The following is a 26,626-nucleotide window of genomic DNA, read 5'->3' on the forward strand; positions in this document are numbered from 1 at the left end:
AAACCAGCCCCTTTACTTTGGGGTTCACTGGTTCTGTACAGAATGTCCACAGGGGAAGTAGGCATGGAAGTGTCACGGGTTGCCTTGTAGGGTGTGAGGTGTCTTGGGGGTGAGTCAAGGGGCATAGGTTAGCATGAAAGGTATGAGGACATTGGGGAAGGGTGGAGGGACATAGGCTGGCATGGAGCATATGAAGGGAAATGGGGGGTTTGTGGTCCCATGGGTTGGCATGGAGCATAGGGAATGTATGTGGGGGTTGGGGGTGGGCATGGGGAAGGAGAGAGCCCTAGAAGGTCTAATTTTAACTAAAACAATTAGGACAAAGTCCCAGAGCACCATTAGCCAACTCCCTCTTGGCACTCGGCAGCCCCTGTGACTGCCACCAAGGTGTATCTGGGAGTGGCGGGAGATTAAACACCCCACCTTTGTAGGAACTTTTCCAGAGGCAGGTGTGCCGACGAGGGAAATCGCCCGACTCTTGCTACCCACCTCTAAAATGAAAATTCAGTCCTGTGTCTCAGACCATCGGTAACAGTTTTGCACTTTGATGGTAATTTATAACTGAGCAGTTTGTCCCACTTTCCTGTTCTTTCCCTGTAGCCCCATCAATTTCCCTTTTTATGTATATAATCACAGCCCTTTTGAAAGTTCCTGTTGCATCTGCCTTTCAGACAGTACAGCCTTAGCTTCTCTAATCTTTCCACTTAATACCATTTTGGTAAATCTCTTCTTCATCTCTAAAAGGACCTGACTTCTTTTTCTGAAGCATGGTTTCCAGAATCCGGCTAACCACTCTGAGATTTATCCAGCAATTTGTAAAGATTCAGCAAAGTTCCATGACTTTGAAATCTGTACCTTTATTGATGAGCAAAGGATCCTGTGTGCCTTTTAACAGATTTACTACCTTCTCCTGCCACCTTAGGAACTCAAAAGAAAAAGTATAATATTGGACTCGAAACATTAACTCTGTCTCTCTCTCCACAGATGCTGCCAGACCTGCTAAGTTATTCCAGCAATTTCTGTCTTTATTTCTAATTTCCAGCAACCGCAGTATTTTGCTTTGATTGGCTAGGCTGTTCCTCCTATTACCTGACTTCCTGATCCTAAAGAATAACAATTTTGCAAACCTTTCAAACAGGCAAACGTTTCCCAGCATTATCATAACAAACATTTAAAAGCTCGAGATCATATCGTCAATGTTGTAAAATAACCCAACATGGTAAATAATACCTAATTGAGTGTGGTGAAGGGCAGCACGGTGACACAGTGGTTAGCACTCCTGCTTCATGGAGTGAAGGTTCGATCCCAGCTCTGGGTCACTGTTCGTGTGGAGTTGGCACATTCTGCCCGTGTTTGCGTGGGTTTCGCCCCCACAACCCAAAGATGTGCAGGTTGGATGAATTGCTGCGCTAAATTGCCCCTTAATTGGAAACAATTAATGGGGTACTCTAAATTTATTTTAAAAAGTGAGTATGGTCATCAGGCTCAACTACACAGACTATTACGGATTGAAAATCGATTCAAAAATCAAAGCCAAAATGTTTTGTCTTCTCTCAAGTAGAAATGTTATCCCACACTCGCATTCACGTTGCTGTCAAGCTCCAGTTACAACTGTTCACCTGCCTGCTACAGTATAACCTAATGGTATCAGGAAAGAAATGTATTAATGGCAGAAAGTTTGAGGATTTTGAGGATAAAGTCAGGTGTAATACATATGATAATATAGTGAAGTGCAACCACAGTATTAGTAGAATTGCCCCCCAATAAACTAACAATGTTTCGGCTCAAATGCTTTGTATGTTAGTTAGAAAAGGATGCAAGCACACCAAATTCTGAAGGACACAAAGATCCGCCTAGGCCTGTATTTTTTTGGATGGCTATTTCAAAAGTCAGCGAGACCCTGCAACCATTTCACGCTTGAATGTGTGTTTAGTGGCTGAAGGTGGGACCTCCACCTCATCACGTGGGAGGAAGTCCTGCCTTAGAGAACTGCCGAACCATCGGATTGACCGGCAATGCTTCAGCCCCAATATCAACAAGAGCTGCAGTGGACTGAAGCGGGAGTGCAGCAACATGCCTGAGCCTAAGTTCCGGGACCAGTCATAGGGAGGGTAGGGAAGTAGGGATGACATTCGGAGGAAAGGCCGGGGCGGGGGGGCAGGTAGGAGGACGAGTTCCAGAGGCCACTGGATCTTAAGGGGTGCCAGTCATAAGGGGGAATCTGATGGAGGCAATCCACCCCCCCCCCCCCCCCCCCCACACCTCCTGGTAAATCTTCCCCCCAGCCTCAAAATTAAGGCAAGGGCAGGATTCCTGCTGGAGGTCTTGTCCGCTCCAGCACAAAATCGCTACGTGGTCAGGACAGGCAGTAACGCGGTGGGGATCCCGTTCCTTCAAGTTCAGACCCCTACGCCACTTCCCAATCCAGCCCCCCACCCGGGGCCGGGGCTTAAAACCCATTGGCGGGGGAAGGAAAAATTGTGATCGTAGAAAAGGTTTCCAGAATTCAAGTATATGAGTATTAATTTGTTACTCTGGGGCCTTTAATATGAATTGCCACTCTTCCTCCATTAACTTTGATGGATGGGCATTTATTACATGTGTGCCTGCTTTCCCATAAAATGTGCTCCCAACAGGCAAGGCTCATTGCTCAAGCACAGAATCAGTAAATTAGTGTTTCTGAGATAGTGCTGAATTTCCAATCCTTTAACTACATTGGGACGCAGCCATGCTATGAAAGAGATGACATATATTCGATGATATGGCAAATTTGGTAATACAAAAGTAGCACAGTTAAGTTGTTTGGTTTTGTGCACTGTAATTTGGAAGTAAAACAGTCAGCAAGAAAGCAGTGTATTCAGGAAAGCAAAGCAATGAAAGAGTCCTACCTTCCATCTCGGTCCCAGTCATAAACTTCCACTTTGATAGTTCTGTCAATAATATTAAAACAAGATAAATATCGATATTATGCCTGTTTGTTTCGATTAACAGTAAATTGCTGATTCTAGAAAATATGCACAGCTGTCTCTGGCAAAAATAATTTTGGCACACAATATTTATAATCATTTAACGTAGCCATGTAAGGTCAAATAAAGAATGCTTTCAAAAGATCCAACATAACTCGACATAGCACATAATACTAAAATAAAATAAAACTAAAGTTTGTAAAATAGCTAGTGATTAGAAAAAACAATCTCACTATGAGGAATTAACCTCATTCAGCAGCTAAAAGGAAGGATAATTAGTTAATTAATTGCCTTTGGGTTGAGAAAGGGATTGTTAAATGTCAATTTAATATGTGAAATGTAATTTATATTAAAGAAATGAAAAAGCTAATAAAAATATTTATTAAAAAAGAAAAACAAGTGGCTGTCATTTAATTTGTTCTCAGTACATCCGTTTTTCAATCACATTCAATAATTAGTGGAAATGAGCATACCCATCACTAATAACTGTTAATAGTCACTTGTGAAATGAGTAACAATCCTTCTGGCTATAGTCCATAATGCCGTGAAGTTAATAACTTGTTGACGAAGCCATGCAACCATTGTATTGATAAATCTGGTTCCAACCCCCAAGGGTTCTATTTCCAAGTTAGCATTAGGTATGACTTATCGAGAACATGGAATGGTACTAATATGTTTGTGTCCCTAAGAACATAGATATATTACAAGTACTCTGGCACCATCTTGGAGAAACACAGCTTCAGGGAAAACAAGATTTGATACTGGACTAGTCGCTAGATAAAGTGAATCTCTTTGCTGGAGCACTCACACACGCAGAGCTCTGCTCACCAGTCTCCAAATGCTAGTTCAAAGCTAAGAACAATCGAGTAACCAATCTGATAGTCAGCCCTTTGCCAACATTTTAAGTGCTTATTTCTACACCTTTTCACGCTGGACATAACCGGAACCACTTAAACATTCGCACCAGCTGGGTTATGCAGTGCCCAGTGCAAATGCGAAGTGGTGTCAAAATACTTCCAAAGGTCAGGTGGAGTTACAGGGATAGGGCAGGGACGTGGGCCCAGGTTAGGGTGCTCTATCAAAGGGTTAGTGTAGACTAAATGGGCTGAATGGCCTCCTTCTGCACTGTAGGGATTCTATGATTCTATATCCTCTAGGTACTGACTCTTCTGTCACTAGAAACAGTTTCTCTTCATTTACTCTATCAAAACACTTAATGATTTTGAATGCCTCTATTAAATCTCTTAACCTGCTCTGCTCTACGGAGAATAATGCCAATTTAACTAGTTCTCTATACACCTGAAGTCTTTAATTCCTGGTACCACTCTAATTAACTTTTCAGGATCCTGATTCTCTTCCTAATGTATGATGCTCAGATTTTGCCACAATACTCCAGTTGAAGCCTGAATAGTTGCTATGAAGATAAAAAACACTGAACATTATTTGCCAATCCGTATGTAAATTCAGGAAGTTTGTTTTGATCTGTCGCCACTTTCAAAATGACTGCCAAGATTCTCAGATGATCTCGCTAGTTACCAGGTTATTATTCTTCCAGACAGGATTTCAAACTGAAATCCTTGCAAGTGCTGTCATTTAATCAAGGTCTGAGTTACAAATCCGCCATCAGTAAATAGACTAATCAAGGCATCGATGAAGGGCAGCAAAAGAGAATTCAATAAAAGAAAAGACACAAAAAGGAAAGGACCAGAAATAACAGCAATGGGAAAGGGGTACGAGAGATATGTTGGCAGAAACTGTCAAAGCTGTAACATATACATAAAAGAATTGGGAAAAGCAAATAGACTGATAGACAAAGGACAGGATTCTCCGGCCACACCCGCTAGAAGTGGGATTCGCGATCAGGCGGAGAATAGCGCGTCAGCCCAAAATCGGGATGCACAAGTGTCAGACCCATCGTGAGTGTCCGGTCTGTCCCACCAGCTATAACGGGATTTCCCTCACGCCCCTAATCAGCAGGAACTTGCAAAGTGCTAATTATATTTTAAATAAATTTAGAGTACCCCAATTCCTTTTTTCCAATTAAGGGGCAATTTAGCACGGCCAATCCACCTAGCCTGTACATCTTTTGGGTTGTGGGGGCGAAACCCATGCAAACACGGGGAGAATGTGCAAACTCCACACGGACTGTGACCCAGAGCCGGGATCGAACCTGGACCTTGGCACCATGAGGCAGCAGCGCTAACCAGTGCGCCAACGTGCTGCCCGCATGCAAAGTGCTAATAAGCATTCATTTGAATGCGATTAACGAGCAAGAAACCTGATTGAACCCATGATGACCCCCGGCAGCCAGGAATCACGGGCATGATTTTGTGCAAATATTTAGAAACAAGGTCCAGGCGCCATGGCCTTCCAGGTGAAGTAAGGAGGTAAGCGCCTTTCAGTTTTGTTTAGGGGTTGCGGAGGGGTGTACGTCTGGTGACTGGGGATCAGTTTGGTGGCAAGCGTCTGTACTTGGGTGGAGGTCCCCCTCGGGATTGGGGTTCTGTGGCTGTAGCTCCTGCTGCAGCTGTGAAAGGTGACAACTCACTCCCGACATGTAACTTTCAGGCTCCTGATCATTTAAATTGTTGAATGCTGTCACTGGCACTGGAAAGGCCTGAGGTCTCCTGGTCATGTAAATTTCCAATCAGCCTTCTCATCTAGAACCTTCATCGTGTATTTAAGCGCCCTCATCAAAGAGATTGGGTGTGGCCAGGCTGAATCTGAGGACCACCAGGTGCTGGGTCCATTTATTGAACACGTTGGATGCACAGCTCCCCAGTAGATGAAGCAGAGCTTAGTTCACACAAATGGCACATTAACAAATGGCTGCTGAAACCCTCTTTGGCACACATCCCCTGTCAGTGTAAAAATTTCACTTGTGAGACTATCAGCTGACCCACTCCAAGGGCTCAGGCAATTTCCCATGGCCCCGCAGGTCAACCTCACCCCATTTGTGTCACACAGTATGAGTGTATCAATCCTGGAACTGCCCAGGAGACATGAACAGATTTCTGAAACCGCAGTGTTTTTTTAATAAATTTAGAGTACCAAATTTTTTTATTTTCCAATTAAGGGGCAATTTAACGTGGCCAATCCACCAAACCAGCACATCTTTGGGTTGTGGGGGTGAAAACTACATAGACACGGGGAGAATGTGCAAACTCCACACGGACAGTGACCCAGACAACCTCAGTGTTAAACCCCTGACTCAATATATCATAACTGCGAAACTCCCAGCAAAAGCACACATCTCTCAAGAACTCTCATCTTTCGGACGTTCCCTCACTTCAGCATCTTAAGATAGAGCTGCATGCCGGCACAGTAAGAACATCTCCACCACACAAGCAGCTGGCACTGTTCTGGCAGGAATGCACAAGGCTCATTCAATGAGGACACCCCCATTGGACTCCCTGGGAAATCTAGGAGAAGGGCCACATAGCCCATCCCGAACACCTTCTGTTGCAGCCATCAGTTCCTCATTTGGTAGGGAGGGGTTGTGAGGGCAGAGGTTTTCGCTTGCAGGGTTAAGCGCAAGTTCCTGATGGGGAAAGAGCTGCAGTGTCAAGGTCATGAACTGGAAGGGGGTGGTTGGGGGGGAATGCAAGCCGATGTAGAAGTGGCAGGTACTTCAATGGCTGCCTTGCTGGTAGGATTGCATCAAATTGTCAGGGAGAAGGCGGAGTGACATTCAATGCTGATCGTTCACCAACTATTCATCCACACCTTGGCAAGAAACTGTGACATCTCAGAATTCAGACAGCATTGACTCTCCTTTTGACTATCCATCGTCAATGCGATTCCAGCTACACCTCAGGCTCAATATCTAAACATAGCTTAGTAGAAGAGGAAGCCTTAGGAAGAGCTTGAGCCTCGTGGCAATGAGACTGCACAGGGACATCCACTGTTACCAGAGCAGGAGGGTCGCCATTACTCAGGGAATGAAGGGAGGGATCACCTAGACGTCGGGTAGTGGATGTACAGTAGGAGACATGGGACAGTTTCGGTGACCATGCCAAAACCCTCTGGTGGCTAACAGCACATTAACACTGCACTGGACAGGGGGAATGGTGAGGGTAGCTCAGCAGTCATACGCAGGATGACCATGAGATTTGGGGTGAATGGATGGTCTTGCTGACTCCCTCTCTGTCTCTCTCGTATGGTGACGAGTGTGCCTGGGCCAGACTAGGCAAGACCCTGCATGACAAGAGCCTGCCGCACAACAGCAGGGGCAAGCCAGTGAGGCTTAAGTGCTGGCCGCCCATCAGGCTGAGGGGGAGGAACAAAGGCGGTGCATCTATAGGCCTGGTGTCTATCGTCAGTGTTGGTCCTTCGAGGAGCTGCCAGACACCATATGCCGGCAACAACTCTGCCTAAACAAGGAGACCATGCAGCCACCCTCAAGCCTTATGCCTCTGATTCTTTCCAGGGTTCGAGCGGGGACCTGTGCAGGATCTCACAAACTTCTGCCGCCCACAGGTGCATCTGCAATGTCACAAATGCCCAATGCTCCCAGGCCTTGGATTACGTCACCTTTAACTTGGGCCAGGCCCACAAGGATGCCCGGACTGCAGGATTTGTTACAATCACTGCCATGCCCCATGTCCAGGGGGCTATTAACCACTCCCTGAACATGCAGTTGCTGTGCGATCACCAGCAGCACATAGTGCACTTGTGTGCACGCTACCAGGCACCGTGCACAAAGCATACATCCTAGTGCGCTTGTCAGTTCCTGGCACCTTCAAGGTGCTCCCTTAGATGAGGGGTTGACTAGTGAGTGACAAGATGTATATGCTGATGTCATGGCTGATGATGTCTGTGCAGAGGCCCCAGACCAAGGCAGAGGACCGTTATAATGCAGCGCACTCAGCATCAGCGGTGTCACCAAGCGATAAGTTGGACTGCTGAAGATGTGCTTCTGCTGCCTGGACCACTCTGGTGGGGAACTGAAATGAGGCGCCCAGAGGGTCTCACGCATTGTGGTGGCCTACTGTGTGCTGCACCACTTGGTGTAGAAGCGGGGGAGACATGCTGAAGGAGGATGAGGAGGAATATCAGGCTTGTTGGAGGAGGAAGAACATGAAGGTGTACAGGAGGACTCCATGGAGGACCCAGAACTGGCTCGACAAGCCACGACCAGGGTCATACAGGGCCGTCAGACCAGGGATAATCTCATCCAGCCACAATTCACCGACTAGGGTGCCAATAGTCTAGCAACTACATTACCATCACTCCCACTGCTCCGATGCACTTTAGTCCCATGACCCATTCCACCTCCTTCCCCATAGCCTTTCACTCCAAACCTTCCCATTTCACCACCCCCTTCACCTGACCCTTTCACCCCACCCCTTCCCCTTATCCATTCACCACCTTCCTCTTACACCCCACTCCTTCCTATCACCCTGTTACTCCACCCCTTTTGCCTATCTTTCCACTCCCCCCTCTCCACTGCCCCTTCCCATGACCAGGACTCCCCTCTCCACTTCCAAAAGACATCTCACCATCACACCCGGGTGATAGGCTTGGGTTGCCAGTGTCAGTGGGATGGAGGATGACGACGACTCGCTGGGAAATGAGCTCTGGTGCTCCTCATTATTGAAGCATGTCTGTTTGGTAATGTACCACTGACCGCCTGGTTGACCCCTGGTTGTGCGATGGGGGCTCCTCCTTATGGGCTGTATCTTTTGTTGGGGGGGGCAGTGGGAGATAGAGCAAGCTATGGGGTCATGGATTGGGAATGCTGTCATACCCTAGTGTATAACACTGCTATTTCATGTCCTGGCAGCTCTAAGTGATGATGGGATGTCCCTGAGCCTGTGGGGTGCCCCTGAGCCCAAAGTGCCATCTTAATCATTGCTTCCGCAGCCTCCCACTCCTTCTCAGCTTCCACTACATCAGGAGTGAAGGCTGCCAGCTGCTTTCTACGTACTCTGCAAAATGATGTAAAACCAGGCAGCAGAACCCACTGCCACGTCGTTTCCATTCCAAGTTCGATTCCCCTTCCTCTCACTCTTGTCGGGACCAGAGTTGGCTTCCCTTCACCTCAGCAAATGGGCCCAGGTTCCCTCATACACGTTCACCTCTCATATCTTCACTCCTCAGGACTGCCTGGTGAAAGGAGGCCGAGGCTTAATGCCGACTGAATTTCTCTTCAGTTCATCTTGCAGCTCCAAATTTCAGACGGAAAATTTCTGGCCTGTGATGTCCTTGGCAGGCATCCTCTGGAGGGCCTGGACCTGGAGGGGCCCTTCTGACATTCGTGTGTCACAGATGATGATGTGTCAGCTTGTTCGGCCTGCTTCCAGTGTCAGGAGGGAGTCAGATTCAGCAGGGCTGGAGAATTCCAGCGATGGGCCACATCGTCTGAACCATGGTACCAATGCGCTGAGCCATGGTGCTTTATGACTGGGATATATCCCTCTGTGTGGGATGTCCCAATGCTCTCGACGGCCTCAGCCATGACCCTTTGTGAATGATCCAAACTCTGGAGCGCCACAGTAATGTCCATCTGTGCTTGGGACATGTCTGCCTGTGTCTGGGCCCTTCTGTCCTGTGCCTCAGCCATGGACCATCGCAGTGTGACCCAAGCCTTGAACGTCCTCACACATGGCTCTGACTCCTTCCACAGTGGGCACCACCCAGCAGTGTTGGCCTGGGTGCCACACATTGTCGGCACCATCCCCTGCACCTGAAGGTGACTGTACTCCTCCAGTTGCACTTGCAGGCGCTGGAATGTTTCTCACACCCCCTCCTGTAAAGTCCGGCTCTGAATTTGCACCTGCACCCGTGATGGGATCATCTTTTCCAGATGCATAACATCTGTCTTGGGGCAAGCTGTTCCCTGGGATTGGGTAGACCTCCTACTAGTCGCTCCCAAGGAGGTCCTGCATCCTTCTGATGTACTACAGCAGGTGTGTGGTGCACACCAGAGGGTGACGCAGGAGTCTGTTCGCTTGTCAGGCTAACGCAAGATAAAAATCTATTATTTGCTGATTTTCCTGTGTACAGGCTCCTCTTTGAAGAAGTGCAGCGGTGGGAACAGGTTTCTGTCTGTTCCTCCAGCAGCCATTATGATTCTGACCCTTAAATGTCACTTAATATGCAGGCTGAGCTCCCAGCATTTTTCTGCCGGCCAACAGAGAGGAGAAAATATCCCTCCCATGAATAGGGCTTCCGCTGCAGCACCTGGGGTGGGAAAGAGGGTTTAAAGAGTGGAAGACCCAAGAAGAGGTAGGCTCCAATTTTTGAGGGCCGCGTTTTCACTCTGAAAATTGATGCTGCACGACGAACTGGAGAGAAATTCAGTCGGCATTAAGCCTTGGCTTCCTTTCACCAGTCAGTCCTGAGGAGTGAAGATATGAGAGATGAACGGGTTTGAGGGAACCTGGGCCCATTTGCTGAGGTGAAGGGAAGCCAACTGTGGTCCCGGCAAGAGTGAGAGGAAGGGAAATCCAACTTGGAATGGAAACGACGTGGCAGTGGGCTCTGCTGCCTGGTTTTACATCATTTTGGGTGGGATGCTGAAGAAAAATCCAAGCCTTTAGAATTAAAGAGGAGAATAAGGCTCTCCAACCGGCAGTCTAGACCCTTGTTGCCTGCCTTAAATACCGTTCCATTTCTCAAAGAACAGATTATTGCATTGATGCCAGCAGCAATCAGTTTAGGTCCTCAATGGAGATCAGTAGAGAGAACCAACAGGAAAGGAGGTGACCGAGAGGGAGGGCGGCATTAGTTGCCATTAAGGAAAGGAGCAGTTAATCATTCTAACTGAGGTTGAGAGCAGCATGGGTGTTTCTTCCGACTCCATATTCGGGTAAGCATTTTTAACCAATTTAGCTTCTTGTTGGCAGGCTGACCATCTGTTAAGTTGCATGTATATGAAATTTAAAATTCCCCATTAAAACCACTCTGTCTTCGCTTCATTTTTGTCTAATCTCTACATTTATGCATCCTATTACTTCACATCGAAAATCTGGAAGCCTGTACACGACATGCAAGATAGTCCTTTTTCTTTTAGTACCTTTCTGTAGTATGTTTTGATATACTACTGAATGTAATAAATGTTACTCAACCCTGGTGCTGTTGAGGTTTTCTGAATTTTGATGAAAAAGACGCGAAGTCGTCCAGTGGTAACAAAAGGTTTATTGAATAACTATAACAATAATTGCGTGAGTACTTTACTTTAATATTAATACTAGTAGAAAGGTTAACTAGATCTAAATACAGTAACTATGGTTAACTATACTAATCATCTGAGCTAATCTATACTCCTGCCCTGGTCACAGTACGCCCAAAAGAGAGGGAGAGAGGCACAATGTGGTTGCTTTTATACCCCTGTTGGTACTGACCTCTAGTGATCATCTGATGCTACTGATTACACATTAACCCCTTCTGTATATGCACATACAGAGATCACTACATCCCCCTATTTTTTTGTGTTACATATTTTCTGTATGTTGTAAAGAAAATTGAACAAATATAATTGATGCAGTTTTGCAAATGCATTACATGAAATCAATGAGTTAATCAGTCAAATGTTGATACATTTAGTCTCTTAGGTTTCTTTCTTTCTTCGGTTTTCTTGTATTTCAGTACCAACAAGTCATCATGAGGTGCTCAAATGGTTGAATCACTTCAATGTCTGATCTTGACTTTTTATTGTGCTTGTGGTATTGATTCTGTGTGTCATTTGCCTTAACAACTGTTTTGCTTCTTTGCCTTGAAGCAAATACGTATTTATGAAATTTGTTGACATGCCATGTTGTTTCTGCTCTTGCCATTGTTTTGGACTGTGCTGTTACATTGTCCTTCATGCGCAGAGTTGTACCATGTTGTACAGGTTGTTGTTTCATTGTTATTGTTGTCGTCGTTGTTTTTGGTGTTGTTCTTGTTGTTTTTGTTGCGCTCAATGACTGTTCCTGGCGGATAATTTGAGTCATTCTCAAACTTCTCGGTATCAATGACCTTTGTGATACCTGATGCTTTATTGAGCTTTGTGATGTGAGATTCACTTGAATGATCTGATGTTTCATTGATCTTGGTGATATCAGTCATTTCTGGTTGATCTGCTTCATCTGTGATCTCGTGATACTCCTCTTCTGGAGTCATTTCAGGTTCATTTGAATCATCTTTGGTTTCTTGGTGCTCCTCTTCTGGAGTCAAAATCTTCAAGATTTCATTTTCTTGTGGGTATGTCAGGTGGATGTACCTTTAAGAAATGAGTGTTTATCAAATAGCTGCAGTGAAGTCAGTGTGTGGGTGGAGCTGGGCTGTCTTTCACTTTCATTTTGAGATGTAAAGCTGCTTTGTGGCTCTGTTTTTGGTTTCGTTTTCAGAGTTGGAGAGATGCATTCAAATAAGAAGCTGTATATCTCTCTCTCTAAAGAATGTCTCCAAATCACTTGATGATTTCAAAGTAATACCTGTTTCTGTAGAGAATTAAAATCGCTGTATTTGTTAAAAAAGGGTTTAACTTATGAATGTTGCTAGGAAAAGTATTAAGGGTTACCTATAGAGTATTGTACCTGTGGGGTTATGTGTGTTGGTAGTTGATAAGATGTTTATTGTGTGTTTCTAAAATGTTAACTGAATTCATAGAATAAACATTGTTTTTAAAATATTTAAGGTCTCTGTTGCATAACACCTGAAGAGTGGTCCCCATAACCAAAATCTATTAAAAGTTATGTGAACTTCATGATATACTTTGTAGTTTTCTAAACCCTGGCCCATACGGGTAGTTTAGAGTAAATTAGGTTTTAATTGACGTGGTCTCACTGGACTCATGAGTAGATTTACTTTGATTGTTGAGTGCTTCTGTACGGACGAGCTGAGATCTGTCAGTTTTGCTGTGACCTTGTATGTGGATTGTGATCATATTGTCACTATTCTCGCATACAATGGGTGGACTTTCATTGTCTTCTTGCTGTTGATTAAAAGAGCAGGGTAGACTTTCATAGCCTTCTAGTTGCTCAAATAAGATGGATAGACCTTCATAGTCTTCTTGGTTGTCGCTCTGGAGTCTTTAACTGCTTCCATTCTGGAGTCTGTCACCGATCTCTCGGAGGAGGCTCCCATTGCGCTCTCTGTGGAGTTTTTCATCGCTCTCTGTGTGGCGTCATGCTGTGTTCTCTCTGTGGAGACCATCAGTGCTCTCTCAACGGAGTCGGTCAGCATTCTGTGATGTTGTTTTCTTCTTGGCTATTTGACAGGTTGCTGTCACCCAATGTATCAACGATCTGCCATTCCATTGTGGTATTGGATTCATCTACACTGAGTAGAGTCATATTGAGCTTTTCAACAGTGTTGCTGATGCTATGATCATTATATCTGAATAACTCAGCCATGTAGGAGTAGTATTCTTCAATATATATATGTTCTGCCTTTTGAGGTAAACAATTTTGGTTTTGTAGCTTTAAAACTCAGTTTTAATTTTTGGGCAGTGCCCCTTTAAGTGGGTGTGGTCTGAGTCTTCTGATGTCATGATGCTCGTGACATAATGCGTTGGCATCGATTGCGCATGTGCAAATTGATTTTCCTTCAGAGTGCTCTCTTTTTGCAACTGCTCATGCGCAGAACGGAATTTCGCCGTTATGCATCTTTTTCCCGAAGTGCACGCTGGCTGGAACGCTTTCGCTCAAGATGGCTGCCATTTAAAATGTGCTTTTGCGTCAAGTGAGATGCCTTCACCTCGTGGTACGTTTTCGCACCATTTCTATTGGGATAAATTGAAGGTACTGATTTTTTTTTGCTCATGCGATCTGCACTTTTATATCGCAATTTTTAGAGTTAGATCATTTTCTTGTGAAAGTGATTCCCTCAAATCTTCATCAGATAGGCCATAAATTAATTGACCCCTGATGATGGTGTCTCTTAAATCAGCAAAATTACAGCCTTGTGCTATTAACTTGAGGTCTGCAATAAAATTAGTGATTGACTCGCCATTTCTCTGGAACCTATTACTTAAGTTAAATCTTTCCAGGATTTCACTAGACTGATTTTTACAGTGTTCTTCAAATTTTTCGAGTATCACTTTCAATTTAGTTTTGTCTTCACCTTCCAAGTAATTAAAGGAGTTATATACCTCTATAGATTGATGTCCTGCTATTGCCAGTAGCAGTGCTATTTTTCTTTCTTCAGAGGCTGTGTTCAAATCGTTAGCTGCCATATATATTTGGAACTGGTGTTTGAACATTTTCCAGTTATTACATAAGTTACCGTTAGTTTTCAGCTGCCATGGAGCTTGAACATGGTTTAGTCGTCGAGGATCCAAACGCTGCAAAGTCTTCCATGGTCGAACAGTCAATACTTTATTTTCTTTGTTTTTTCTGACCAAATCTAACTCGTACTGTTCTTTATAAAGCCAAATAACCTGGTACCATATTTTATTACCTTTCTGTAGAATGTTTTGATATCCTACTGAATGTAATAAATGTTACTCAATCCTGTTGCTGATGAGGTTTTCTGAATCTTGATGAAAAAGACTCAAAGTCGTCCAGTAGTAACAAAAGGTTTATTGAGTAACTATAACAATAATGGCGTGAGTTCTTTACTTTAATATTAATACTAGTAGATAGGTTAACTAGATCTAAATACAGTAATCATGTTTAACTATACTAATCATCTGAGCTAATCTATACTCCTGCCCTGGTCACAGTCCACCCAAAAGAGAGGAAGAGAGGCACAATGTGGTTGTTTTTTTAACCCCTGTTGGTACTGTCCTCTAGTGATCATCTGATGCTACTGATTACACATTAACCCCTTATGTATATGCACATACAGAGATTACTACACTTTTCTGCTTCTTAATTCTAAGCATAAATTCTCTACTGCCTGTTTACCTCATTATATCTTCTCTTACCATCAAACTAATTTAATCCCTTATCATTAAGGTTGCTCCTCTCCCTTTATTGTTTGCCTTATTTTTCATGTCGACCTCATAACCTGGTATATTCAATTCTACATTCTGACTGTCTTGCAGCATGTCTGCTAGGCCACATGCAGGCCTGGTTTTCCTGAATGCAGCTGTTGCCTGTGCTGGCTACCTCAGGACAAATCTACAAGGGAGAGGGGACCTTCAGGAAAGAATAACCCTCATATTGTGATAAAAATTGCTTAAAACCTGTTTCTGGTACGAGCCACGGTGCCAATATTTTCCCTACCAATATGATCCGGCATTTAGTAAGCTTCCTACACGACCTATTGGAAGCTTAAACATCAATTTAGCATCTAATAAACGGGCACAACGCATTTGAGTTTCTAGGCCCTAATGCCTATCAAACCACATTCCAGCAAGAGATGCTGGGATGCAAATTGGTGAATGAATAAGTAAAGTATTATTTTCTCCTAGTATCTTTTCAATATATTCCAAATATTTCTGAGCAGCACTTTAAGACATATGAAATGATTGACTGACAGCGTCTCAACCTGAAGGGCTTACATTTGGCAGATCTGAAATATTCAGGACTGCACAATATTGAATATACATGAATAGTCTGGAAGAGGCCTGTCAACAGACAATAATGCTGTGCCAATGCTTGATATTTATGCAAACTCATATTATATATGTCACCTCTAAAAAAGCCTCAAATTATTTTCAAGTATCCTTGGTAACCAGCTAAATTTGCAAACGGATATGCACTGATTCCTCCTACCTGTCAAAGTCCCCATTGCAGAGAGCACGCACAGGAATTGTGAAGGCCTGCCACACTGGGTTCAATGTGTTCTTTACAACTTCTGTCTTGTGACAAATGGTGAACCTAAAATATATATAAAACATAGATTGAAATAATCATGATCATTTTCGCATTTTCTTTTTGTGTTTGTTTTATTGTTTGGAAAAGTTAACTCTACCGGACCATAGGGTAGATTCAACGGGTCAACACTACTTTCCCAAAATGATGAGAGCACAATTTGAGAGTAAATCTCCGAGATTGGAACCTTATCCATTAATTGAGACTGTTACATCACAGCCGGTAAAAATTACAAAATGTCGAACCAGTCTGGAAATATAAAATGTGTAATTCTCCCTCTGCCCCCACTACAGCCTCCTGAGGTACAGGGCAGGATTCTCTGCTCCTGCATCTAAGTGCTCACGCTAATGGAGGATCCGCGGGGCGGGATTCTCTAATAATGGGGCTATGTCCCCACGCCGGCGTGAAAACTGGAGGCAACGACTCCGGCGTCAACGACCCCGAAAGTGAGGAATTCTCACCTTTCTGGGGGCTAGGTTGCAGCCGGAGTGGTCCCCGCAGCTCCAGCCAGTGCGGAACGGCCCTTGCGTGTTCACGCATGCACGGAACGGTTGGCGTATTTCCAAGCATGCGCTGAACGGCCGGCGTATTTCCGCGCATGCGCGGGGCTTCCCTTCTTCGCGCCGGCCCCTGGGCAATATGGTGGAGCCCGACAGGGGCCCCACGCAGAATAAAGTAAGGCCACACAGAACCAGCCCGCCTGTCGATTGTTAGGCCCCGGTCGCGGGCCAGGCCACCATGGGACTCCCCCCCCGGGGGTTGGAACCCCTGCACACCCCCCCCCACCCCGCCCCAGGACGGCCCCCGCACACTCACCGTCCAGGTCCAGCCGTGTGGGAGGTGAGTAATCTATGCCTGCGAGATTCGGCCAAACTCGTTGGCCACTCAGCCCATCGGGCCTGGAGAATCGCCGGGGGGGGCGCTATCAACGGCCCCCGACTGGCGCGGCGGGAATTCCACGGGCCCCCGAGAAACGGCGCTAGTGAATGGGGAAGCCAAAATCGGGGCGGCGGGGCGACCCAGGCCCACGTCGGAGAATCCCGGCCATGGTGTTTCACGGCAGAAATATCGGTGTGAAACCCGCATCAATTCCACTACCGATCAGGGGCTAGCACCGGCGCCATGTGAAACACCTGCAGAATGCCCGGAAAACAGTTGGAGGATCACCGAGCCCGTGCTGCACATGCGCACGCTGACAAGCTGCAGCGGCACATGTGCCTACACCCCCAACACGTGCACCAACCGTGCTGGAAAAGGTGGCATCGGCTGTCCTGGACAGTGTTCCCGCCCACCCCAAACCCACAGCTCACCTACTGGCCATCCCCCACCACGCCCCCCAGCCCTGGCAGAAGCAGCCTGCCAGTGGCAAGATCTCGGCCAAGTGTGCTGGTGCTGAACTCTGCCTGCATGCCCTCTCTCTCTCCGTAGCTGCCACGCCAGGCTCATGACCGCTGAGACCACACATGCCCTGCGCTGTCAGGAACTCGGCCCATTGGAGGCAGAGCATCATGGGTGGGTACGCTAATGACATTCCGAGGGGGTTGCGACTGTGGCACTGCGCGTCCTGATGACGCCGATTTGGAGGAGGCGGAGAATCGCCATCCGGAGTCAAATGGGCGCCTGCCACGATTTTGGCATCAGGAGCCATTCTCCGCCCGATTGGCATTCCCAATTTCAGCATCAGGCAGCAGAGAGTCCAGCCCTAGTATTTTATGGAACAGATGGCCATTTCGTTGCTGGGAAACACATTTTTCACTCTGAGATTATTGTAAAATTGGTTAAAACAAATCAAAGGGGTGTGATTTGCAGACTTAAATTTGGTCCACTTTTGGGTGCATTTGGCGGGGTGTTTTCCGGCAGCTGCAGCACCAGGAATCACCCCGCTATTCAGTGGCCGTTTGCTGTTTTTTGGGCCTCAGGGCGTTTCTCCTGGCAAATACGCACTTAGAGAGGTTTCCTGCTGATGAAGAAACTCCCTGAGCTACCAAGAAAGGCTGTTTGCAGATTAGGTGCCATTTGGAGCGACAGCACCGATCTCACCCCCCCTCCCCCCCCCGGCAAACTTTGAAGAGTCTCCTGAGAACACACCCTCTCCAATTGGCAAGGCTCCCCCTGGTTCCGATCCATGGCTGAGTCAACCTGGCACAGTCAGCCCGGCACTGCACCCTGGAAGAACTACCCAGATGCCCTGGCAGTGCCAAATTGTCAATGTGCCATGGAAAGTGCCAGGGTACCACCACGCCCTGTCCATGACCACAGGTCTTGAACACCCTGCAAGACCCCCGAGTTGCTGTGACACCCAGCTTTGTGTGGGCCAGTACTAAACAGCGCCCTGACGAGGTCTCGCAGGCATGGTTGTTGAGTCCCAGGCGCCAGATGAATCTTGGGTCCAGGTAAGTATGCAGATCTGGTTCTTGCCCAGTGAGGGCACGGTCCAGATTGTGCCGGACGGAGCGAGTCGGAGGACTCGATCAGCCTTGTGCGGAGCCTGATTTTGCCCGATTCACCCGTTGAGCCCGGATCCGCGCTCGGTGCAACGGGTCGCTGAATCGTGCCCAAGGTTTCCTCTCTCAGTGCGCTCACTAATATGCTTAAAATAAGCATCCAATTTATTCTAGGTGACTTCATAGATACCAAACCTCAACTTTCCTAGTTTTAAACTGATATTGCTTGCTTTTCCATGGCCGCGATTCTCCCAAAGGGAGACAAAGTGCCAAAAAACCCGGAGTGTTTAACTCCGGCATCGGAGGCCGCTCCTCGCCCCCTATTCTCCCACCCCCAGGGGGCTAGGAGTGGCGGCGCGTCAATCTCGCGCGCCAGGCCTTGACGCTTGTGTCAAAGCGGCGCCGCCTGAATGACGCGGCCGGCAGCGCCTAAATGACGTCACCCGCGCATGCGCAGGTTGCCTTCTTCCCCTCCGCTGCCCCGCAAGACATGGAGGATTGATCTTGCGGGGCGGCGGAGGGAAAAGAGTGTGTCTTTCAGAGACACTGGCCCGACGATCGGTGGGCACCGATCGCGGGCCAGACCCCTCCTGAGCACCCCACTAGTGCTCGATCCTCCCTCCGCCCCCCACAGGCCCCACACGCAGCGGTCGCGCGATGGTCACGCCGGCAGTGACCAGGTGTCGTTGGCGCCGGCGTGAACCGGTCGTATTAGGCAGGCCGCTTGGCCCATCCGGGCCCGAGAATCGCCGCTCGACCAGAGAGGCGATTCTCTGAGCGGCCTGTCGCAAAACGCGACACGCCGTTTTGGGGGGTGGGAGAATCGCGTGCAGGTGCCAGGGCGGCGTGGCGTGAATCGCCCGGCCCTCCCACAATTCTCCCACCCGGCGTGGGGGTCGGAGAATCGTGCCCCATATATTTAAATATATATACATTTATCTTGCCTATGCATTATAACTAGGAACAAATTTTCATGTTTTTGGCTCAGATATACATAAACGAATCTTGAAATTTAAAAAATCCATTGCTTACATCCAAGTAGCACAGCTAATAAAAATGTTCTTCTTTCCCATGTGGGGAATTAAAATATATGGGTTCTGAGCAGGCAGCAAAAATTGAGTGCCTTATATTGCAGGATGCCTGTTTTTGGGACTTTAACAAATTTTTGTTCATAAACTGTTGCTTATAGGGTTTATGATAACGGCATTTTAATATGATATTTATTTAGCATTTCAATCAGGGCAAATAATCCATAGATATCAGTCTGCCCTTCAGCAAATGTATCCAAAGAGTCCTGACATGTTTATGTTATAAAATGAGTCAACAAAAAGGAAACTGGTCTCTGCATAGACTGAGGTGAACTCACTGAGTAGAATCATTTTGTAAGTTATTCAAATATTTCTTGGCATGTGAGTGTTTTTTAAGGAATTGTTACTACCAAAATGCAATCAGAAAGATGAGAGAGATCCTCTTGCAGAATCTTCCTCGACTTCTTTTGAGCAAGTGACAAGTCAGAAAGAAAGTGGACATCAGAGTCCTGAGATACTGTGCAACTGGAGCACCAGAAAGCCAATTACGAAGTGACGCTTAAAACAAAAGCTGACATTTATATAATGCCTTTAAAGTTTTGAGGCACTGCAAATTGGAGGAATGAATGTTCGTTGGTAATAGAAGAGTAATCAAGGAGAGAGATGGAGAGAAGGACAGAAAAGAGATGCCGCAAAGGGTAGGGCAGAGGCAAATGATGGTGGTGGGGGGGGGGGGGGGAAGAGAGGAGATGACTCCGGATGGTCCGGCTTCATTAGATGGAGATCCTTTGAGAGAATGGAGATATGGGGCTGGATCCCCGACGCCGCAATCGCGTTCTGTGACGGGGTGGATAATCCCCGATGACGACGGATTCTGGGGCGGCTCCCCTTTTGCGATGCTCTGTCCCCTGAAAAGCGGCATACTCTTGGAGTATGCCGCACGCTATATCTACTGTATCACACTGGGGCACGCAAACCGACCAAAGGGGGGGACTAATTTTGCGGGCCGGGTCTGCGGGCTGCGTCCGTCATGAAGCACGGAGCGGCCGCTGCAGGCTGCCGCCGGGCGTATCCGTGGTCACGGACCTGGCAATGCTGTGAGCCGGGGGCTCTATGCTGCCTGGCTGCTAGTCCACCCTGGAGCCATGAATCGGTGGCCACTGTTTTCACGCCGGCGTGGTGACTTAGGCTCCCAAACTGAGAATCCAGCTCATAATCAGTCAAAGGGAAGGATAATTTTGTCTGACATGAGAACACACTTGAGACAGGTCATCTGAGTGAAGGGCAGTGGATTCTCACCTCTGCGGCGCAGGTCGCTCTTCAGTCAACCCCTTGATCTATGAGGTCTGTTCCTCATAGGGGGTGAGGACCCAGATCTCTGGTACTCTGCCCCCCAGTCTTGGACTTCTCTCACTTATGATCAGCTATCTTTTCCTGTGGGGACAAAGAGAGGGCATTCTGGCCCCCGCGCTTGATGGATCAGGGGGTCTATGGCAGGTGGATTGTGTGGGCACTGTTGTGTTATGCTGCTTCGGATAACACAGGCTGCTACTTGATGCAGTCTGAACTAAAGTATGCTCCAGACTCTGAAATGAATTCAACGTGTTTATTGAACTATTAACACAGTTCTCAAATAAGTTTGACTCTCTAATCTAACTGGAGTAACTCAATCTAACTGTACCAGCTTGCTCTAAGCCACGTGCTGGGGTGTGATGCTGCTGATCAACCCAGTCTAACTCTCTAGATGTCTTTCTGTAGAAAGAGGCGGGGTGTGAGTGCCTCATCCATTTTATAGTGTTTATGTCATGCCCCCTTGTGGTGATGCCACCTCAGAGTGTCCTGACTGCCCATTGGTTGTGTCCTATTCCGAGTGTTCATTGGTTACATGTTTGCACATCATGACAGGCACCGTAACTGGACACAAAGTGGCTTTGTTGGTGGGTGCCAGATTGGATGTGGGGAGGGTGCGAGGTGTCAGCCAGTGATCTGGGATGGGTGGTTTTATGAATTTGAGCTGAGGCAGGGGGAACTGATGTCAGGAGACAGGTGGTAACTTACCCTTGTAGCTCAGTGGAGGTGGTTGGTCTTCTTCCTACATTGGACGGCGGTCCACCTGGACATGGTGCCCGCACTGACAGCTGCTGCCACTGACTCCCAAGCGATACTGGTGGCTACTGTTGGCCCTCTGACCCCCTCAGGGAACAGCATGTCACATATTGCCTCCAGAATCTTGGCCAGGTTGGCATCACCAAAGCGAGGAGCAGGTCTGCACGCTGCCATGTTTGTGTGTTGACAGGGAGTGAGTGGTGAGGGAGCGTTTCAAAGCAGCTCCCCCTTGTTAGCGGCGAGCAGATGAGGCACGAGTGTGGTGAACCAGACGGCGAGAAAGCCAGTAATGGCGAGAGGTTCATGGGGGCTCCTTTCCAGCACTAAGAGACGTTAAATATGGGCCGTGATCTCACTGATGCAGCCGTCAAGAAACAACCCACCAGTCGAGCCCGAAATGACACTTCAAAAATTTTCCGTTAAGTCGCGCCCAATGTTCCAGCTCAGGGATAGAACCTTGATTGTATGTGAATGAAAAGCAGCTTTCACCGCCAAAAAAAACAATTACAATAAATCACAATTACCAAAACATCTGTTGTAACAAAATGATCATAAAATGTGAGGCAATTTGGAATTCACTGAAGTATTATGTTTAAACATTCTTCAATTATTAATGAAAAGTATCAGAAAATAGTGAAAAGGGGAACAGAATAAAATTGATTGACAACCTGTCCTGTTGTACCCATATTCTATATCAGAGAATGGCAGATCTGATCATTATACAGCACTGACTTCCTCGAGCCACACAACCTTAGCAATACTGTTTCCATGGAAGTATTAGAGGCATCACTGAGTGTTACAAACAGGCCACTGTGAAGGAAAATCTGGCAGCCTGAAGTAATTCCCTTCACATTCTGAAGCAAGGTAAAAATTACAAGAAGTTAACACCACTTGCATGATCAATCTTGTGTCAAAGTCATCGTTAATATATCACTTACGTTCCATCCTCATTGCTTCTGTAAAATACGAGGAACGGGTCAGACTTTCCAAAGAAATCTTTTTTATCTAATTTGTTGGCACAAAGCTGCATGGCCACAACATCCTGGGGGAGTAGGGAAAGATCACTGTGAGAAGAAGCAATCAAAAAGTTGCTGCTCAAGCGGTTAAAGCTATTACAATATTGCTTTGATGCTGCTGAGGATTAAATAGGTCAGTAAATATGGCCTCATGAAAAGTCTGTGGAAAACCCCTTGCAGCAATTATAAGTGTGAGTAAAAAAAAGTACCAAAATACATAATAATAATAAAAAGCAATGCGTGCAAGTGCACTGAATACCATGGTTTCTGAAATGCTTTCAATGTCTCATACATATTGACTTGTTTAACTCTCTGTTAGCATACAACCAAAAATTGGTTAATTACAATGATTTAACCTATGCTTCCTCAGTACTTATGTGAAAAACTATTAAGCATCACAACATCCAAATCTTCTTTCAGATCGACTATTAAGCTATTAAAGTGTAAATAAACAAGTCAATGAATAATATTAATCGAACATATTTCTGGTAAACTTACACAGCCAACTCAAAATGAAGAGTCAGTGTTGAATGCTCTGTGCAAAATTTACTTTTTCAAAATTAACATTTCAGACATACTTTAGTTTCTTCTTTAGTTTTTATATTTTTCACTGTTGTGGTAATGTTCTGGTCTGTCCTGTCTTGAAAGTTAAAATCGACCCTCCCCAAGTTGAGCCATTGAACCCAATTAAATAGCTGTGAAATCAGTTCCTTGGAAGTTACAACTCACTCAGAAAAGAAACGCCTATCCTACACGTAACTGAAAACAATCAGCAATATGTCGTACATAAGTTGTTGTTCCAATGCAGGTTTTGTGGGCTTTATGAGCAGGATGATTCAGCCATGAGAAAGACAGAGAGCGGGATTTTCCATGCGACACGGTGGCATGTTCTGTGGTAGCGGGGGCGGCCATCATTGACTAGTGATGGGATCTTCTGGTCCTGCCGCTGTCAATGGGGTTTCCCGTTGTATGCACCCCCTGCCGCCGGAGAACCCGTGGCAGGGGTTCACCCTCGAAGGGACTGGAAGATCTCGTTGGCTAGAATAGCCGGAAAATTCGGGCCAGAGAATCTGTGCACAGCACAGGCGAAATTGATTTGCATTTGTAGCCAGAATCTTACCCAATTTATCAATGCAGAATAGCTTTAAAGCTAGACATCATGGGCGGGATTCTCCGACCCGCTCACCAGGCCGGAGAATCGCCGAGGGGCGGTGTGAATCCTGCCCCCGCCGGCTGCCAAATTCTCTGGTGCCGGGGTATTGGCGGGGGCAGGAATCGCGCCCGCCGGCCGGCGGCCACTGACAGCGGCTCCCCGGTGATTCTCCGGCCCGCGATTGGCCGAGTGGCCGCCCGTTTTAGGCCGGTCCCGCTGGCGTAAATTAGGTCTGGTACTTAACGGCGGGACCTGGCTCTGGGGCGGCTTGGTGGGGGCACAGGGTGATCTAACCCCGGGGTGTGCCCCCACGGTGGCCTGGCCTGCGATCAGGGCCCACCGATCCACGGGCGGGCCTGTGCCGTGGGAGCACTCTTTCCCTCCGCACCAGCCGCTGTGGATCTCAATCATGGCCGGTGCGGAGACGAACCCCCCCTACGCTGACGCCAGAACATGCTGCCGCTCCCACGCATGCGCCAACTCACGCCGGCCAGCGGAAGCTCTTCGCCGCTGGTTAGTGAGGCGCCAAGCCCCTTTCACACCATTTGGCGCGGAGCCAACCCCGCTGGCGCCGGCCTAGCTGCTGAAGGTGCAGAGGGCGCCGGGGTCGCCTGCCCCGCCGGGTAGGGGAGAATCCCACCCCATGTATTGCATTTAAATAATTATGTATTAAGATTAATCAGAGATATTGTCAGCTGTTTTTTCTCGTTAATACTGCTGTGCCAGGATTCTCCCCTACCCGGCGGGGCGGGGGGTCCCGGCGTGTCGGAATGGCGTGAACCACTCCGGCATTGGGCCGCCCCAAAGTTGCTGAATTCTCCGCACCTTTAGGGGCCAAGCCCTCAGATTGAGGGGCTAGGCCCGCGCCGGAGTGGCCTTTGGCGCCACGCCAGCCAGGGCCGAAAGGACTTCGCCAGCCGGCGTAAGTCCACGCATGCGCCGGAGCGTCAGCGGCTGCTGACGTCATACCGGCACATGCGCGGGGAGGGGGTGTCTTCCACTTCCGCCATGGTGAAGACCACGGCGAAGGCGGAAGAAAAAGTGTGCCCCCACGGCACAGGCCAACCCGCCGATCGGTGGGCCCCGATCGCGGGCCAGGCCACCATGGGGGCACCCCCCCGGGGTTAGATCGCCCCACGCCCCCCCCAAGAACCCCGGAGCCTGCCCGTGCCGCCAATCCCGCCGGTCAGGTAGGTGGTTTAATCCACGCCGGTGGGAGAGGTCTGTCAGCGGCGGGACTTTGGCCCATTGCGGGCCGGAGAATCGCCGCAGGGGGGCCCACCGACCGGCGCGGGGCCCGTTGACCGGCGCAGCACGATTCCCGCCCCCGCCGAATTTCGGGGGGGCAGAGAATTCGGGACACGGCGTGGGCGGGATTGACTCCAGCTCCGGGCAATTCTCCGACTCCCGGGGGTCGGAGAATCCCGCCCCTGATTTCTTATTTCATACTAATTTTATTCTCAAACAACCTAAAACTGAAGCCCCATTTTATTTCATATTATAGGTCATCATACATCTTCAAAGTTAATGGTTTGTCAGCCTAAAGATGAGTTTTTTTGAATTTCCTCTGGTGTTAAGAGTGTTGAATTTTACAGGGGCCACCTTGATCCAATGTAATTTGATATCAGTATAACGAGAATAAATCACAAATTAAATGAGCTGATTCTTTGCACATTGTACCTTCTTGACATAATGCAAGGCTACTGATGATATTTTAAGCCATTGCAGCTCATTTGCAACCAGCAGGTGATAGAAAACCAATGTTGGCGCAAAATTATTAATTGGACGCTATCTTTCACCTGGCAATTAGATGGTGCCTGATTCAAGTTAATGGGCATACTACTAACCATATTTTGGGACCTGCTAATTAATTTATATTACATGCTAGTGGGCGTGTTGATATTTATGCCTTAGTTGCATCTTTAATTTGTGAATAAAAAAGAGACAAAGCAAATTTGCTAGGGACCCACTAAATCATACCTTTAAACGACAATGGAAAGAGAGTTATTCACCTAAACCTCTGTAAACTACTGATCAAAAAGCGACTGGAAATAAAGTACCACTATAAAGACCAAAACACAAAATTTTCATTCGGTCTTCATTGAGGATTCAGATGGAATAGTCAGTCTGTACTTTTTATAATCCATACATGTGTGTGAGGATTGTATCCTGTTTCCTATAAGGAAAGTTATGTTTTATTTTCTATTTGTGCTCTCTGCTTGTGACTAGTGGCCATACCATGGTAAGTCTTAGCATTCAATTTGAGAGCAAGAACCGTGGGTCAGAAACAACTGTGCTAAACCTAATTAAGCATAATTACAAAGGAATGAGGGCAGAGTTGATTTTTAGGTGCAGGTCAACTCCAGCCATAGAGCTTAGTGAATCTTTGAACACCTTCTCGTACTTCTTCAAAAGTGTTGCAAGCTGCTCCTTGAATCCACTAATTCATTGGCAGTTTCCCAGTTAAGACTAATCATAGCTAACCATGTTCGGCCAATTAAAGCAGGAAACTTTCCAGGGACACATGAAGAGGCAAGTTCGCTGTCTGTTCATTTGCTTCTACTTTCACCATAATGCATTATTTTAATGGTACGTCCTTAGGATCACATTTGGTGATTTTAAAGGCAGGTGCTTCAGCTCTTTTTTTTTTTTTATAAATTTAGATTACCCAATTATTTTTTCCAATTAAGGGGCAATTTAGCGTGGCCAATCCACCTACTCTGCACATTTTTGGGTTGTGGGGGCGAAACCCACGCAGACACGGGGAGAATGTGCAAACTCCACACAGACAGTGACCCAGAGCCGGGATCGAACCTGGGACCTCAGCGCCGTGAGGCGGTTGTGCTGACCACTAGGCCACCGTGCTGCCCTGGGTGCTTCAGCTCTTGATGATAAATTGTCTGTTATTAGCGATACTGTTGCACCCATATCCACTTCCATTTTAATTTTATGACCTTCAAATTTTGGATAAACCCAGAAACATTGTTGTTGAAAAATTGAAATTGAAAATCGCTTATTGTCACAAGTAGGCTTCAATTAAGTTACTGTGAAAAGCCCCTAGTCGCCACATTCCGGCGCCTGTCCGGGGAGGCTGGTATGGGAATTGAACCGTGCTGCTGGCCTGCTTTAAAAGCTAGCGATTTAGCTCAGTGAGCTAAACCAGC

At 47.1% G+C, this 26,626-nt stretch overlaps 1 protein-coding gene across 4 annotated transcripts in view; it reads right to left on the reverse strand.

The window, feature by feature from the left end:
* LOC119973336 (copine-8) overlaps positions 1 to 26,626 on the reverse strand; it is a 449,311-nt gene that overhangs the window by 162,566 nt on the left and 260,119 nt on the right. For all 4 annotated transcript variants that reach the window (XM_038811212.1, XM_038811215.1, XM_038811214.1 and 1 more), the window contains 3 exons: positions 22,232 to 22,335; positions 15,617 to 15,721; positions 2,889 to 2,930 (listed from right to left, as the gene is read on the reverse strand). In XM_038811212.1, the coding sequence (XP_038667140.1) occupies positions 2,889 to 2,930; positions 15,617 to 15,721; positions 22,232 to 22,335 (251 nt within the window). The remainder of the gene's footprint in view (positions 1 to 2,888; positions 2,931 to 15,616; positions 15,722 to 22,231; positions 22,336 to 26,626) is intronic.

The sequence above is a fragment of the Scyliorhinus canicula genome, chromosome 11 (genome assembly GCF_902713615.1).
Source record: "Scyliorhinus canicula chromosome 11, sScyCan1.1, whole genome shotgun sequence".
Classification (NCBI taxonomy): Eukaryota; Metazoa; Chordata; class Chondrichthyes; order Carcharhiniformes; family Scyliorhinidae; genus Scyliorhinus; species Scyliorhinus canicula.